The sequence below is a fragment of the Gorilla gorilla genome, chromosome 1 (genome assembly GCF_029281585.2).
Source record: "Gorilla gorilla gorilla isolate KB3781 chromosome 1, NHGRI_mGorGor1-v2.1_pri, whole genome shotgun sequence".
NCBI lineage: Eukaryota > Metazoa > Chordata > Mammalia > Primates > Hominidae > Gorilla > Gorilla gorilla.
Genome location: NC_073224.2, coordinates 77,988,838 through 78,004,849, shown reverse-complemented (window position 1 = coordinate 78,004,849; position 16,012 = coordinate 77,988,838). Strand labels below are relative to the sequence as shown.

The following is a 16,012-nucleotide window of genomic DNA, read 5'->3' as shown; positions in this document are numbered from 1 at the left end:
TTTTTTTTTTTTTTTGGATAGAGACCAGGTCTTACTACATTGCCCAGGCTGGTCTTGAATGCCTGGGCTCAAGCGATCCCCCGGCCTCGGCTTCCCAAAGTGCTGGGATTACCAGTGTGAGCCAGCACACCAGGCTGAAAACTATTTAAATCAATGCTCATTTTTGTGTTTCCACATGTAACATTATTTTAGGTGATGGTTTATTTATATTAAAATATGAACTAAATTTCAATTTTGAAGAATATAGATTCTGAATCCAACTGTGTGGTATAGTGATTTTAGTTGCAGATTGGTGATTGAACCAGGCAAGTCTCAGCTTTCAATAATGTAGACAGTTTCTGAGTTACGTATGATATATATCTCCCACTCCCGATTTAATTTCCTAAGTAGGACCTGGTAATTCTTATTAGTTTATGGAATTCTGCATTTTCAACTCTCGTATGTCAAGCAGAATTTAGCTAGACGTGTTCTACCTAAACTCGTTCGTGACTTGGAGGAAGAGACTATAGGGCAATTATAAGAAGTACAGTTGTTTGCTCAGAAATAAAGCTGCTTACCTACAATGTCTGTTGTACTATATATCTCAGAATTGCTCGGGGGAAAAAAGAAAAATTCCAAGTCTTTTATTTCACTGTAGAAACTGTCTTATCTCTGAAGTGTTAAAAATTATTTTTCTTTGTACAAAGATTGTCCTTGGTCATTGATAAAATACTGGATAAGTAAAATCACATCTTTAAAAGCAGATCTGAAGCAAGCATAATGCTAAGCCTGGTTTTTCTCCAATTCTGTAACACACTTGAAATTACTTCAGATTGAAGAACAAGAAAACAGGTTTTGGTACTTTATTTTCTAGTTTTTTGTGTAATGATAGAGAAGACAGGCAAATATGTTTACCAAAGAAAAGAATTCACCATTAAACTTCACCAGTCATTTTAAAAACTACTTAGTAGGAATCTAATTACATAGGAAAAAAGTTCACTCATATTTTGTTAAGTTTTTTAAGGTTCTCTGAGTGCTCTGAACCATCCATTTTTAATACAATTGAGAAACCAAAAATTCAGCCTTTCCACTTCTTTCTCTGTCCTTCTTCTCCTGTTCTCCAGTATCTCCCATTGACTTTACCTCCTAAATTTTCTCCCCTTCTTTTCTCCTGTCAACTCTGAAGCATATTTATTGAAAGAATAAAATGCTATTACAAGGCTGCAGCTCATTGGCTCTAGAAATAGGAGTATTCTTTAGTGTCTGTCTGTGGTTGTTGGGACTGAGATTGGTCACAGCTCAGTCAGTTATATATATCCTGACAGCTCCCTCTCCACCCCTGGCCTCAGTACTGTGCCCTGGTGTTTCCATACTGGTGCTGCAGAAATCCTAAGATGTTCCATTTGTCCATTGGCCCAAGCTGCGTGACCAAATTTGGATACTTCTATGGATAGTGATCCCTTTCACACAAAACCTTGGTTTTTACTGTTCGCCCTTCCTCTCGATATGTAGTCTCTTAGTGGTGGGGAGAAAATACAATAACATGGTTGTAACTGTAAACTGTAATTACACTGATTATAAAGAAGGGGAAAAGTTCCATCATCTATATTCAACCACTATTAATATACCCTTGCAACTCTTACTTTCACACAGTTGCTCTCTCACTTTCCGTCTTTTCTTTTTTAGTTTAAAGCAGTTTTGAAGACAAATTGCCATATATTTTGCTGCTGCCCCTCCCCCTTTGTAAAATCAGGGTCCAACACACAGCAGTCTGAATGGGTGCTCAATAAATCCTTAATTACTTAATTTCACTTACTTTAAAATTTATTTAAAAGCCCTTTGAATTACAGAAGATAATTTTTTAGCGGCCAAACCATAAGAGCAAGGAGCCAGAAGACTTGTATTTTTGTTTCAGCTTTGCTATTTATAAATTGTGCTGCTAATACAATCTGTTTCTTGTCTTTGGCCTTGAAATTTTTTTAAAATCTAAATAAAGGGTATTTAGACTGGTTGATCTTTAAAATACTTTATAGATTTCTGAGAAATTCCTGGAAGTGGGTAATTTCAGAGTTAAGCTGCAGTTAGTCGTTATAAGGCTTTAATAAATAAGAATTTCGATCAAAACCACAGGGGTCTTTTTTTTTTTTTTTAAGAGATGGGGTCTCGCAGTGTTGCCCAGACTGGTCTTTGAACTCCTGGGCTCAAGTGATCCTCCCACCTCAGCCTCCCAAAGTGCTGGGATTACAGACGTCAGCCACCATGCCCAGCCCAGGAGTCTTAATAGGTGATAAAGTTTGGGGGGCTGTCACAAGTCAAGCACGTACAGATTGGGGTCTGTCATCCCATTTCGAGAATATAAATTCCATGTGGGCAGGAATCTTTGTTCCATTCACTGGTGTCTCTAGCACCTTAGAATAATACCTTCTCACCTGTTTACTATTAGAGATTGATAAATGACCATTTCAAAACTTCATACTGTATAGCCTGTAGGCACATGATCTCCCATTGTTTATCATTTTGGAGTTATTTTTGCAAGAGTGTTATCCACCCAATGTGACTTTTGTAAAATAACATCCTTTCTACAGAAACAGGAGTTTTTTCCTTCCCATAATTTAGGCTATATTTTCAGGTTTCTTCCCTAGTATGAATTTTCCAGTGCTGAGTAGGGCAGAAGTTTTGCCAAAGGATTCTGTAGTTTCATTAATTTCTAGTAATGATTTTTGGTATTCAGTCAAAGCTCAGCACTTACTAAAGTTTTCCCATATTTCTTATATACATAGTTCTCCTCAATATGATTTCTCTTTTGATCATGAAGGTTTGTTTTCTTTTCCCTTCCCTTTCCCTTCTTTCCCTTTTCTTTTTTTGAGACATGATCTCACACTGTTGCCCAGGCTGGGGAGCAGTGACGTGATCTCGGTTCACTGCAACCTCTGCTTCCTGGGTTCAAGTGATTCTCATGCGTCAGCCTCCAGAGTAGCTGGGACTACAGGCGCGTGCCGCCACACCCAGCTAATTTTTGTATTTTTTGGTAGAGACAGGGTTTCACCATGTTGGCCAGGCTGGTCTCAAACTCCTGACCTAAAGTGAGCTGCCTTGGCCTCCCAAAGTGCTGGGATTACAGGTGTGAGCCACCACACCTGGCTTAGATTGTTTTCTTTTAGAAGGCTCTTACACATTTATTTATAGGGCTTCTCTCCAGTGTGAGTTCTTTCATGTTGCAGAAGCATTGACTGTATTCTGAAGATTTTTCCATGTTATTACATTTAGAGGATTTTTGTTTTAGATTTTTGTCTATTATAAATTCTCGGATGTTCTATAAAGCTTGTATTTCTTCAGAAGGCATTGCTACATTGATTACACTAATAGGGTTTCTCTTCAGAATGAACTTTCTGTTACTAAGCACAAGGTGAGTTATGACAAAAAGGTGGTTTGCAGTGCGGTTTTCTTTCCAGTAGCAATTCTCTGGTGCTTTTAATAAGCCTTAAGTAGGGGATCAGCTGTGCTTGAAATTTGTGCTGTAGTTATTACATTGGATACTGTTTGCCTCTTTTATGAGGGTCTCAAGTATTCTTAAAGTGACAGGCTATATCTGAAAGTCTGACATATAGAGCATTCAAAGAACGTTTTAGGCTGGGCGTGGTGGCTCACGCCTGTAATCTCAGCACATTGGAAGGCTGAGCCAGGTGGATCACTTGAGGCTAGGAGTTCAAGACCAGCCTGGCCAACATGGAAAAACCCCATCTCTACTAAAAATACAAAAATTAGCCAAGCATGGTGGTGCATGCCTGTAATTCCAGCTACTCGGGAGGCTGATACACAAGAATCGCTTGAACCAGGGAGGCGGAGGTTGCAGTGAGGCGAGATTGCGCCACTGCACTCCAGCCTGGGTGATGGAGTGAGACTCTGTCTCAAAAAAAAAAAGCAAAGAAGAAAGTTTTATACTCTATTTATCCTCGTAGATCAATACATTAAGTCAGTCATTTAGATTATATCAACAAACAGACATTAAATACAAAAAATAATAAGCCCCTCTATATAACTGGGATCACTAGGATTTACTAGGGATCAAGGAAGAATGTTGGTTAAATGAGGGAAAGTACGTAATAGATAATTCTGATTCTTATTAATTAAAATATTTCTTGTTTGTTTGTTTGTTTTTTGAGACAAAGTCTTACTCTGTTGCCCAGGCTAGAGTGCAGTGGTGCGATCTTGTCTCACTGCAACCTCTGCCTCCCGGGTTCAAGTGGTTCTTCTGCCTCAGCCTCCTGAGTAGCTGGGATAACAGGTGTGCTACCACCACACCTGGCTAATTTTTGTATTTTTAGTAGAGATGGGGTTTCACCATGTTGGCCAGGCTTGTCTCGAACACCTGACCTAAGGTGATCCACCCACCTCAGCCTCCCAAAGTGCTGGATTACAGGTGTAGCCACCACACCTGGACTGTATCTTATTAAAATATTTCTGAAAAATTTAACAATTGAGATATTTCCGACAGTGTATAGAAAAAGCTTCTCTGTGCAAACCTTCTAGTGTATGTCAAGATAATATAATCTTGGAAACATCCAAAGTTCCAGCATCAGGAATATCATAATTCTATCCTTGTTTTAATGAAAATTAATCATTTGCCTTAAAATTAAAATATAAACAATTAATAAATATAATGAGAGATTTGAAGAAAGCAAAGAAGACTTGTAGACTTGAAATTGTTCTGCGATACAGACCAGAATAAACCAATTGCTGTGTTAGAAGCAAGTTGCAGCTGTTTTGTCAGTTTGTATTACTGCTGTTCATCACTATGAACTTCTTTAATATATAGTAAGATAAGGCTTAGATTAGGATTAAGGAAGGTAGAGAAGAAAAGTGTTGTTTGGTAGTGTAGGTGTATATGACATCAGAGATAGGAAAAGAAAGCTCCTGCCTGTATCTGTGATCTCATTATACGGACAGCTTTAACATATTGGGAGGAAGGAAGAGAAAAGAGGATGTGAGTACATTAGAAAATAGGGTTTTTATATATATATATATATCTTAATACCTAGGAGTTAGTTTTAAAGTTTATATTGTGGGTTAAGATATAGGAATAGTAGTGAGCACTTCATGTGTGACTGAGACTTCTTTGTAGATAACCATATTAGGCTGAATGCTAATGGATATACCGTATTCCTCTAAAGCTGTCCTCTTTTGAGCACAGAGATGTCTCAGCAATAATTATCTTCTCTTTGTTAGGATCTCCCAGCCCCATTGCCCTCTCCCTGCTTCCAGTCATTTACAGATTCCATAGCTTTTTCTTTTCTTCCCTCAGGCTCTATCTACATACTAGTCTATATTGGCCTTTTCTCTCTTCTATCTGTAGGTATCCCTACAGCATCACCCTTAGAACATTCCTTTTAAGAGTATTGGAACCTACAAGATGAAATTTAGATCAAGAATTTCTTTGCAGAACAAACCTACAAGATATAAGGAAGCTGTGACTTCTGTGAATTCAGTAATTCTTTCATAGGGTAGGTGGTCATCATTTGTGGGATTTTGCCCTCCCTGTGCTTCCAAAATAAATGCAAGTGAAAATTGGGCTTAGTAGTTTCATAGTTTAAAATTAATCAATGAATATTCTTTCAAATACACTTATAATGACTGTTAAGAAATTGCCTTTATATATGATTTACTATTTGAAGATTTCTCTTTACTACGTGATTTTAAAATTGCAAGTTAAATCCATTGTAACAAATTTTAAGGGGTGTCAAGGCTGCTAAATTTCATTTAGCCTTTGCTAAAATGGAGGCTTATTTACATAGTATACTCAAAACAGTTTTATTCCTAAGTCATACCCTTGAAAAAAGCATCCTTTGAGTTGTTGAGTTTACTTCAACCTTTTGATGTTCATATGAGATATTTTAGTATAGACTAATTCTTGACCAGGCTGAACTGTCAATATGCAAGATGGCATCTGTGGCATAATTTATTTCCTGGATTGTATTCTAGTGTGACTTGGAGGAAGATCTTAGAATCTGAAACAGAAAGAGATAGAGACAAAGGGAAAAGCAATTTTTTTTTTTTTTTAATCACAGAGAAATTTAGCAGCTCTTGAGAGGTAGAGGTGGGGCAGGGCAAAATTCCTTTAATGCCAGGTAACCATAAATGCATGTCAAAGTTTAAGAAGAAATAGTGGGTTAGTTCTTGGGAGTCCCAGTGCAATTTTAGCTTCATAATTCATTATGTAGTTTTGTTTTTATTGCTGTTTTTTAACTTTTTATTTTGACATAATAGATTCACAGGAAGTTGCAACAAAATAGTACAGAGATAATTAGAGGCCCATAGGAAGTTATAAAAGTAGTCCAGAAAAGTCCCATTCACTTACTCTTCCTTCAGTTTTCCTCAGCAGTTACATCTTACATAACTATAGTACAATATCAAAACCAAGAAATTGATATTTTTATAATACATGTCTGTATAATTCTGTGATTTTTGTCATATATGTAGATTTATCTAACCACTACCTCAGTCAAGATTCAGAACTATTGCATCACCACAAAGATCTCTCCCTGTGCTACCTCTTTATAGTCACACCCATCGCATTACTCCTCTCCTACTCCTCACCAGCCTTAACCCTGGCAGCCACAAATCTGTTCTTCATCTTGTTGAACTGTGAGAATCCACTCATACACATATTTTTTTCAATAAATATTTTGGAAATTTTGTCTTGAAGATTTCCAACAATTTGTAAAAAAAAAAAAAAAACCACATAGCTTAGAAATATCAAAAAAAATTAAGAAAAGGGGATGGCGTGAATGTATAAAATATATGTAGATACTAGTCTATTTTGTCTTTTACTACCATGAGATATATCCAAATGTATTAAGAAAAGTTAATATTTATCAAGACTTTGCACACAAAGACCTTGTGTTCTGCCATATGTGGTCGAGAGAACTATTAAGAAACATAAAGATGCAGTATTAGGTCATAACTGCATAAAATTAACTGTAGTGCATACCATTCTATTGTAGTAATTTTGTAACCACCTCGCGTTGCTATTACAGTGAGCTCAAGTGTTGAGAGTATCTGCTGAAAATGATGATGCTAATCAGTTATCTCCACATGAGCAGTTCCTGTCTCCAGTAAATTGTGTTATCACGGTAAAATGTGATCTCTCACTGTGTTTAGTGCAACATCCTAACCTTGAATAATACCATGAGACCCATAAGAAGTACCATTAGTGGTGGTGGAAGTGCTTCTAAGAAGCAGAGAAAAGTTACGACATTACAGGAACAAGTTGGATTGCTTGAAATGTACCATAGATTGAGGTCTGCAGCTGCAGTTGTCTGCCATTTCAAGATAAATGAATCCAGTGTAAGGAGCATTGTTTTTTGTTTTTTTTTAAAAAAGGAAATTTGTGAAGTCATCACTTTTCATACACCAGCAGGTATGGAAACCCCACACTTTTTGTGAAATATTGTGTCTTTTATCTTGTATTGAAAATGCAGCTTTTTAAATGTGTCCAGTATTTCTATAAGAAAGTATACCCATAGCCTCAAATATTATTCAAGAAAAAGCAAAGTCATTATATGACAACTTAAAAGGAAAGTGAAGTATCTAAAGCTGGAGAATTTAATGCCAGCAAAGGATGGTTTGATAATTTTAGAAAGAAGTTTTGCTTAAAAATTGTCAAGATAACAGGAGAAGCAGCTTCTGCCTACCAAGCAGCAGCAGACAGGCTCCCAGACACCATTGAGAAAATCATTGAGGAGAATGGGTATCTGCTTGAACAAGTTGCTGTTGTTGTTGTTGTTCTGAGACGGAGTCTTGCTCTGTCGCCCAAGCTAGAGTGCAGTGGCGCGATCTCCGCTCACCGCAACCTCCACCTCCTGGGTTCAAGTGATTCTCCTGCCTCAGACTCCTGAGTAGCTTGGATTACAGGCACATGCCACCATGCCTGGCTAATTTTTTGTATTTTTAGTAGAGATGGGGTTTCACCATGTTGGCCAGGCTGGTCTCGAACTCCTGACCTCATGATCCGTCTGCCTCGGCTTCCCAAAGTGCTGGGATTACAGGTGTGAGCCACCGCACCCAGCCAAATTAATACAGATTTAATACAGATGAAAGTGTCCTACTCTGGAAAAAAAAAGTGCCACAAAGGACATATGTTAGCAAGGAAGAGAGGCAAGCACCACAATTTAAGGCAGATGGGGATAGGCTAACTCTACTGTTTTGTGCAATTGCGGTTGGGTTTATGATCAGGACTGCCCTTACCTATAAAGCTGCTAAACCCTGAGTCTTGAAGGGAAAAGGTAAACACCAGCTGCCAGTCTTTGGATGTGAAATAATAAAGCCTGGAAAATGAGAACCCCTTTTCTGGATTGGTTCCATTGATGCTTTGTCTCTGAAGCCAGGAAGAACCCTGCTAATAAGGGACTGCCTTTTAAAGTTCTTTTGATTCTGAGCAATGCGCCTGGCCACCCAGAGCCCCATGTGTTCAACACCAAAGGCTCATTACACTCAATACTTTATGAAAAGGATTGTCAGTGATATGGAAGAGAACCCTTATATAGAACATCATCAAAGTCTAAAAGAATTGCACTATTGAAGATGCCATCATTGTTAAAGAAAAAGCCATGAAAGCCATCAAGCCCAAAACAATAAATTTCAGCTGGAGAAAACTGTGTCCAGATGTTACATGTGAATTCACAGGTTTTATGACAGAGCCAATCAAGGAAATCATGAAAAAGATTGCGGATATGGCAAAAAAGTTAGGGAGCTAAGAGTTTCAAGATACGGATCTTGGAGAAATTCAAGAGCTAATAAACACCACACCAGAGGAATTAACAAAAGGTGACTTGATGGGTAGAAGGAAGGGAGGGAGGGAGAGGTGTGTAGTCACATTCTTTGGAAGCAGCTGGGTTAAAATTCTGTTTGAAGCCCTCCATTCTAAAGAAGCTTATAATTAGAAAACAAGACAAGATGTTTTTGAACCTCATAAGATGGTAGTTTCTGTATCAGAAAACATTTCCCCCATGAAACAGTGTTACATCACTAGCCTATCTCATACAACAATAATCAGAACTACACTTTACCCTTGAATGTCTCTGGAGTTAGAAACACCAGGCTCCCAGAAGTTGAAAATTTGCAGGTAAAACTCAACTACTCATAGCCTACCATTGACTGGAAGCCTTATTGATAACATAAACAGTCGATTAACACATAGTTTGTATGTTATATATATTATATAATATATTCTTAAAGTAAGCTAGAAAAAAGAAAATGTTATTAGGAAAAATACATCTACAGTACTGTATTGTATATCATAAGTTTACATAGTCTGTTTATAAGATATATTGACTGAAATGGCAGCAGGACCTCGGTCTATGGTACATATCAAGCAATGCAACTTGTTCTTGAAATGTCATGACTTTTCTTTGCTTCTTAGGAGCACTTCCAGCATCTCTAGTGGTACTTCTTATGGGTCCCATGGTGTTATTCAAGGTTTAGGATATTGCACTAAACATGATGAAAAATAACGTGAGAACCGTGAGAAATCACATTTTACTGTGATAATACAATTTACTGGAGATAGGAACTGCTCATGTGGAGATAAGTAGTGTCATCACAGGGTGTTTTAAGGGAATACTCTCTACACTTAAACTCACTGTAAGAGCAACACGAGGTGGGTACAAAATTATTATAGTAGAACAGTATGTACTATGGTTAATTTTATGCAGTTATGATTTAATATTGCACCTTTATGTTTGTTACATTTCTCTGGACTGCATATGGCAGCATGTAAGGTCTGTTGGTGTGCATAAATTTTGATAAATGTTAACTTTGTTTAATACATTTGTGTGTATTTTATGGTAGTAAATGATAAAATAGACTAGTATTTTATATATTCACGCCATCCCTAGCTTTTTCTTAATTTTTCGATATTCCAGGCCATGCGGTTTGTCTGCAAGTTTTTTCAAATTGTTGCAAATCTTCAAGACAAAATTTCCAAAATATTTTTTGAAAAAAATCTGTGTATGAGTGGACCCACACAGTTCAAACCCATGTTGTTCAAGGGTCAACTATGTACCTCATTTTGTTAAGAGTGTTGTGAAACTTACATTCATTTCTCGTGGGAGTGTAAATGATTCAGTATTTCAGGAGGGCAGTTTGACAGGTAGCAAAGCCTTGAAAAGGTTCATACTCTTTGACCTCGTGATTTCTTGTAGGACTATATTTTTAAGAAATAATCAGAAATGTCAGAAAAGGTGCAAGGATATTCATTATTTGTAATTATAGCATTACTTAACAATAGGAAAATAAAATCAGCCTTTTGTGTAAAGGTCTATAATGGAGTTTGACTTCTTTGTCAAATGGCTACTTTGAGCGGTTTGATAAGTTTAATTTGATAGGCACTTTGATTATAGCATTAATATAAGTTTTGTAATTATAGTAATTGGCTAAAAATGAATTCAGTTACTTAGGGATTTAATCTTAGGAATTTTATCCTAAAATATGACATCTTTATGTAGTTGTGTATGTATGCTGTGATTTTGGAAAGAACAAAAATGTTTCTAGCAGTTTGATGTTTTCAGTATCATTGTCATAATATTTTTGTGTGAATATAATTTTTACTACTAAATGTTTTCTTTTTTTACAGGGAGATAATATAAAATGATCATACAGCTAGGCTAATTGAATATCCAGAAATTTTTATTTTTGCTATAGAATTGCTTTTTATCATTTCATTATTTCTTTGAGAAATTTCAAGCTTGAAAGATATGATCTAATTTTAGATTTAAAAAGGCAGTTTTTATCTCCAGAGCATTCACTCCTTATCTACTGTGTAGAAATAATTGTCATCTCTCCCCTCAGTATTCCCTATCTCAGTTGCTCAAAGCAGAAACCTGGAATCTTAGTACTTCTGCAGACTTCGTTTTTAGCTTACATCACATGAGTCCAATTCTTGATGAAGTCCTGTCTGCCTCCAGAGTATCTTGAGTCTATCGTATCCATATCCACTGACAGTGCCCTGGTTGAGGGAACATTACTTTTTTCTTGAAGGACTATAGTATCATCTTAACTATTTCCTCAATCTTCCCCTGACTCAATCTATTCCTTTTTTTTTTTTTTTGGTTTCTAATTTAATTTAAGATTTTATTGAAGTTTTGCATGTATCGTGTTTAAGAAGTCAAATATTTGCATAAGAGAACAAAATATAGCAAAATCCTAACTCAGTTATTCGCATCTTTCCAACCTCGATCCTGGAGCTCCACTCCCACCCAGATCTCTTAGCTGTTTCTTCTTTTTATTTATTTATTTATTTATTTATTTATTTATTATACTTTAAGTTTTAGGGTACATGTGCACATTGTGCAGGTTAGTTACATATGTATACATGTGCCATGCTGGTGTGCTGCACCCACTAACTCGTCATCTAGCATTAGGTATATCTCCCAGTGCTATCCCTCCCCCCTCCCCCCACCCCACAACAGTCCCCAGAGTGTGATGTTCCCCTTCCTGTGTCCATGTGATCTCATTGTTCAGTTCCCACCTATGAGTGAGAATATGCGGTGTTTGGTTTTTTGTTCTTGCGATAGTTTACTGAGAATGATGATTTCCAATTTCATCCATGTCCCTACAAAGGACATGAACTCATCATTTTTTATGGCTGCATAGTATTCCATGGTGTATATGTGCCACATTTTCTTAATCCAGACTATCATTGTTGGACATTTGGGTTGGTTCCAAGTCTTTGCTATTGTGAATAATGCCGCAATAAACATACGTGTGCATGTGTCTTTATAGCAGCATGATTTATAGTCCTTTGGGTATATACCCAGTAATGGGATGGCTAGGTCAAATGGTATCTCTAGTTCTAGATCCCTGAGGAATCGCCACACTGACTTCCACAATGGTTGAACTAGTTTACAGTCCCACCAACAGTGTAAAAGCGTTCCTATTTCTCCACATCCTCTCCAGCACCTGTTGTTTCCTGACTTTTTAATGATTGCCATTCTAACTGGTGTGAGATGGTATCTCATTGTGGTTTTGATTTGCATTGCTCTGATGGCCAGTGATGGTGAGCATTTTTTCATGTGTTTTTTGGCTGCATAAATGTCTTCTTTTGAGAAGTGTCTGTTCATGTCCTTTGCCCACTTTTGGATGGGGTTGTTTGTTTTTTTCTTGTAAATTTGTTTGAGTTCATTGTAGATTCTGGATATTAGCCCTTTGTCAGATGAGTAGGTTGCGAAAATTTTCTCCCATTTTGTAGGTTGCCTGTTCACTCTGATGGTAGTTTCTTTTGCTGTGCAGAAGCTCTTTAGTTTAATTATATTCCATTTGTCAATTTTGGCTTTTGTTGCCATTCCTTTTGGTGTTTTAGACATGAAGTCCTTGCCCATGCCTATGTCCTGAATGGTAATGCCTAGGTTTTCTTCTAGGGTTTTTATGGTTTTAGGTCTAACGTTTAAGTCTTTAATCCATCTTGAATTGATTTTTGTGTAAGGTGTAAGGAAGGGATCCAGTTTCAGCTTTCTACATATGGCTAGCCAGTTTTCCCAACACCATTTATGAAATAGGGAATCCTTTCCCCATTGCTTGTTTTTCTCAGGTTTGTCAAAGATCAGATAGTTACTAGCTGTTTCTTCTTTGAGGAATTTATGTCTGTTTTTCACATAATATATCTAAATCCTTACTTTTCCTTGATTTTTCTATTTTAAGTATGATATGTTAACTCTTTACTATAGAAGATGATTTCACTGTCTTATATTCTCTCCCCCCATTTATATAATTCATTTCTCCTTATTTTGCACATACAGTTATATCACAATTTTGACTAAGTAACTATATTTTTTACAATCGACCTGTACTTAAGTTTTGTTTTCTTTGAGCTAAAATGTACTTTAGTTTTCTTTGTATCCATCACTAAATTTCTGCCAGAAGTGAATGTACTGAATGTCTCTTCTTAATATTTCCAAACACATAAGGAATTTTTTTTTTCACTTTCAGAAACAGATGTCTGTTGGAATTTCTGTCCTCTTGCTCCTTTCTTGACTCTTGTTCTTAAAGGTCTGTTCATAGCTTTGCCCCAGGATCTCCCATTTCTGTTAATCAGAGGATTCCCAATATATATATATATTTTTTTTCTATATTGGCTTTTCAGTTTCCTGGGTCTCATATCTTCCTTTTTCTTTGTTTGCTAGTTTGTTTTGATAGAGCACATACTCTACTAGTTCTCAGAGAGTAGGTACATAGAAGACAAATTCTCTGAGATGTTCATGTCTGAAAACGTCTGTAGTCTACTTTCAAACTTCATTGATATTTGTGTTGGATATAGAATTCTAGAAAATTGAATTCTTCAAAATTGAAGGCATTGCTTCAGTTGTCTTTTAACTTCCAGTGCTGCTATTAAGATATCTGATACCTTCTGATCCCTTTTTTCCATATGTGCTGTTTTTTTGTTGTTGTTTTGTTTTTGAATCTCTGATCAGTTTTCTCTGTTCCCTCTTAAAATTACTGTTATTCAGATGTTGACTCTTATGGTCTTCAAATTAGCATAACAACATTTTACTCCTATCATTAACTTTTTGTTTAAAAGATTTAGTCACCTTTATTTCACAACTCTTCTACTGACTTTCAAATTTCTCTTATATTTTTTATATCTAAAAGCTCTGTTCTCTGAATATTTCTTTTTATATATCCTCCTGTTTTTGCTTAATGGGTACAGTGTCTTTTTCTCATGTATTAAAAAATAATAATTATATGGTTTTGGCTTCTTTTTTTCTCAGTTTTCTTCGCTCCCTGCCCTAACTCGTTCTCTGCCCTAACTCTATTTCCTCAGTTCTTTTTCTTTTTTGTTGTGGTTCTCTCTCTCCCTGGCTATTGTTGTATTACAGAAGTTTGTTAACCTGTTTCGGACCTTGGACCCGTCCGGCAGGCTGAAGCCTATGGAATGCTAACCCTTCTTTAAAAGGAAATCAGTTCTATTAAAATATACTTACAAAATATTTTGTAAAGCTGTTACACAGCAATACATGTGCTTCTTTGCCCTTAATGTATTAAAATCGAGAGGTCAGTCTTAAATACTACCGTATCTGGGTGTGATAATTCATGCCTGTAATCCCAGCACTTTGAGAGGCTGAGGCAGTAGGATTGCTTCAGCAAAGGACTTCAAGTCCAGTCTGGCCAACATAGCGAGACCCTGTCTCTACAAAAAATACAAACAAAATTAGTTGAGTGTGGTGGTACACACCTGTAGCCCCAGCTACTTGGAAGGCTGAGGTGGAAGAATTGCCTGAGACAGGGAGATAAAGCTGCAGCGAACTGTGACCCTACCAGTATACTCCAGCCTGGGCAACAGAGGAAGACCCTGTCTCAAAAAAATAAAATAACTACCATAAGTTTGAAGCAGTGATGAGTGTAAATGATATTTTTAAGGTATCTGCATCAACTGTAATGTGATATGAAAATATCAGTGATTTTGATTGGTAACTACATCACATGTGTTGCCAATGCCACTGTAATCTGTAGCCTACATTTATAACTAAAAGGACTGTCTTATTTCAGTTAGAGGTTAGTGTAAAATGAAAATCAATTTTTTAATATACAAGTTTGTGGGCATTTTGTATTCTGTCGACAGGCACTTTTTGGGGATCATGATCCCTTTTATTAAAGGTTTCTTCAAGTGTTTGGGGTAATTGACTGTTAGCTCAAAGATACTAGAAAGCTGATTGGGAGCTCTGGGTGACTGAATAGTCTTCACTGTATGGTGTGGGATGCTCATCTTTATCTGTGGATCTTTTCCTCTTGGGATTCAAATCTTTTCAGAAAAGAATCCACCAGTATTCTGCCTGTGGAATGTAAATTTGCCTATGTTTTCATAGTCATTGTGCTCTCTTATGTCCTGCTAATCAAATTTGCTTTTGTGATCCAACTGAATGGATATAATATTACGTATGTTCCTGTTAAATAAAGTGATTCTAGAAAAGAACACAAACTGTCTTTAATGTTTTGAAAGCCTTAATCTGGCAGAAAAAAACTAGGCTATTACTTATATTTAATTTTCACCTTAATTTTCCAGGAGCTTTCAAGTTGTGGATGGAATAAAAAAGAAAAATATAGTTCTGCACCAAATGCAGTTGCCTTCACAAGAAGATTCAATCATGTGAGTTTATAAATTTTGATACTGTGTCTGAAATTCAGTTCCTCAATATATACTTTTTCCTTAAGAAATAATTTAACTTTTTACATCAGTTCTGGAATATTTTCAGCCAGTATCTCTCAAGTATTGTCTCTGTGCATGATCTCTTTTTTTCTCTGTAATTCCTATTGAAAATTTATTGGAACTTGACATTCTTTCCTGCTTGTCTCTTAACCTTACATATTTTCTCTCTTTGTTTTTGTCCTCCATTCTGAGTGATTTCCTCAGATCTACATTTCAGTTCACTGATTATCTTCAGATGTGTTTTATCTGTTTCAAATCTCTATGCTTTTACACCAGTCATGCTCTTTTCTTATTTTTATTTTATTTTTAAAATTTATTAATTTTCAACATAGTTTCTGTGTTATTATTGGAACTTCTTGGGGTACTACTACTCTATTTCTGCTCATTCTTAAAGTGGTTTTTTCAAAGATATGTAGTGAATTTTGTATCTTTGGCTTGAAAGCTCGTGTCTGTTTAAGCTTTATTCATGAGAATTTTGCTGCTGCCTCAGTTGAGGGAATACATTATTCTAAGAGGCTTTTTGTTTGCTTTTGTTCATACGTAGGGTTGTCGCAGACCTGGGACTATTTTTTATGTTTATTGTTTTGCTTGGGGCATCTTTGTACTTCTCTGTAGTAAAAATTTAAATACCAAATCCAGTTAAAGGCAGCCTGTAGTTAACAAATTCTTCTTTTAAAATTAAATTAATGTTTTCTTTTTTTAGAGACAGGGTCTCTGTCACCCAAGCTGGAGTACAGTGGTGCAGTCATAGCTCACTGCAACCAGTCCTCCTGACTCAGCCTCTCAGGTAGCCAGGACTACAGGCGTGCACCACCACGCCAGACTAATTTAAAAAGA

The 16,012-nt window shown here is 36.4% G+C and overlaps 1 protein-coding gene across 8 annotated transcripts in view; it reads left to right on the top strand.

Moving 5' to 3' along the window:
* Window positions 1-16,012, top strand: part of RALGPS2 (Ral GEF with PH domain and SH3 binding motif 2) — a 185,788-nt gene that overhangs the window by 59,833 nt on the left and 109,943 nt on the right. For all 8 annotated transcript variants that reach the window (XM_031013660.3, XM_031013656.3, XM_055366711.2 and 5 more), the window contains one exon: window positions 15,032-15,115. In XM_031013660.3, coding sequence (XP_030869520.1) covers window positions 15,032-15,115 — 84 coding nt within the window. The remainder of the gene's footprint in view (window positions 1-15,031; window positions 15,116-16,012) is intronic.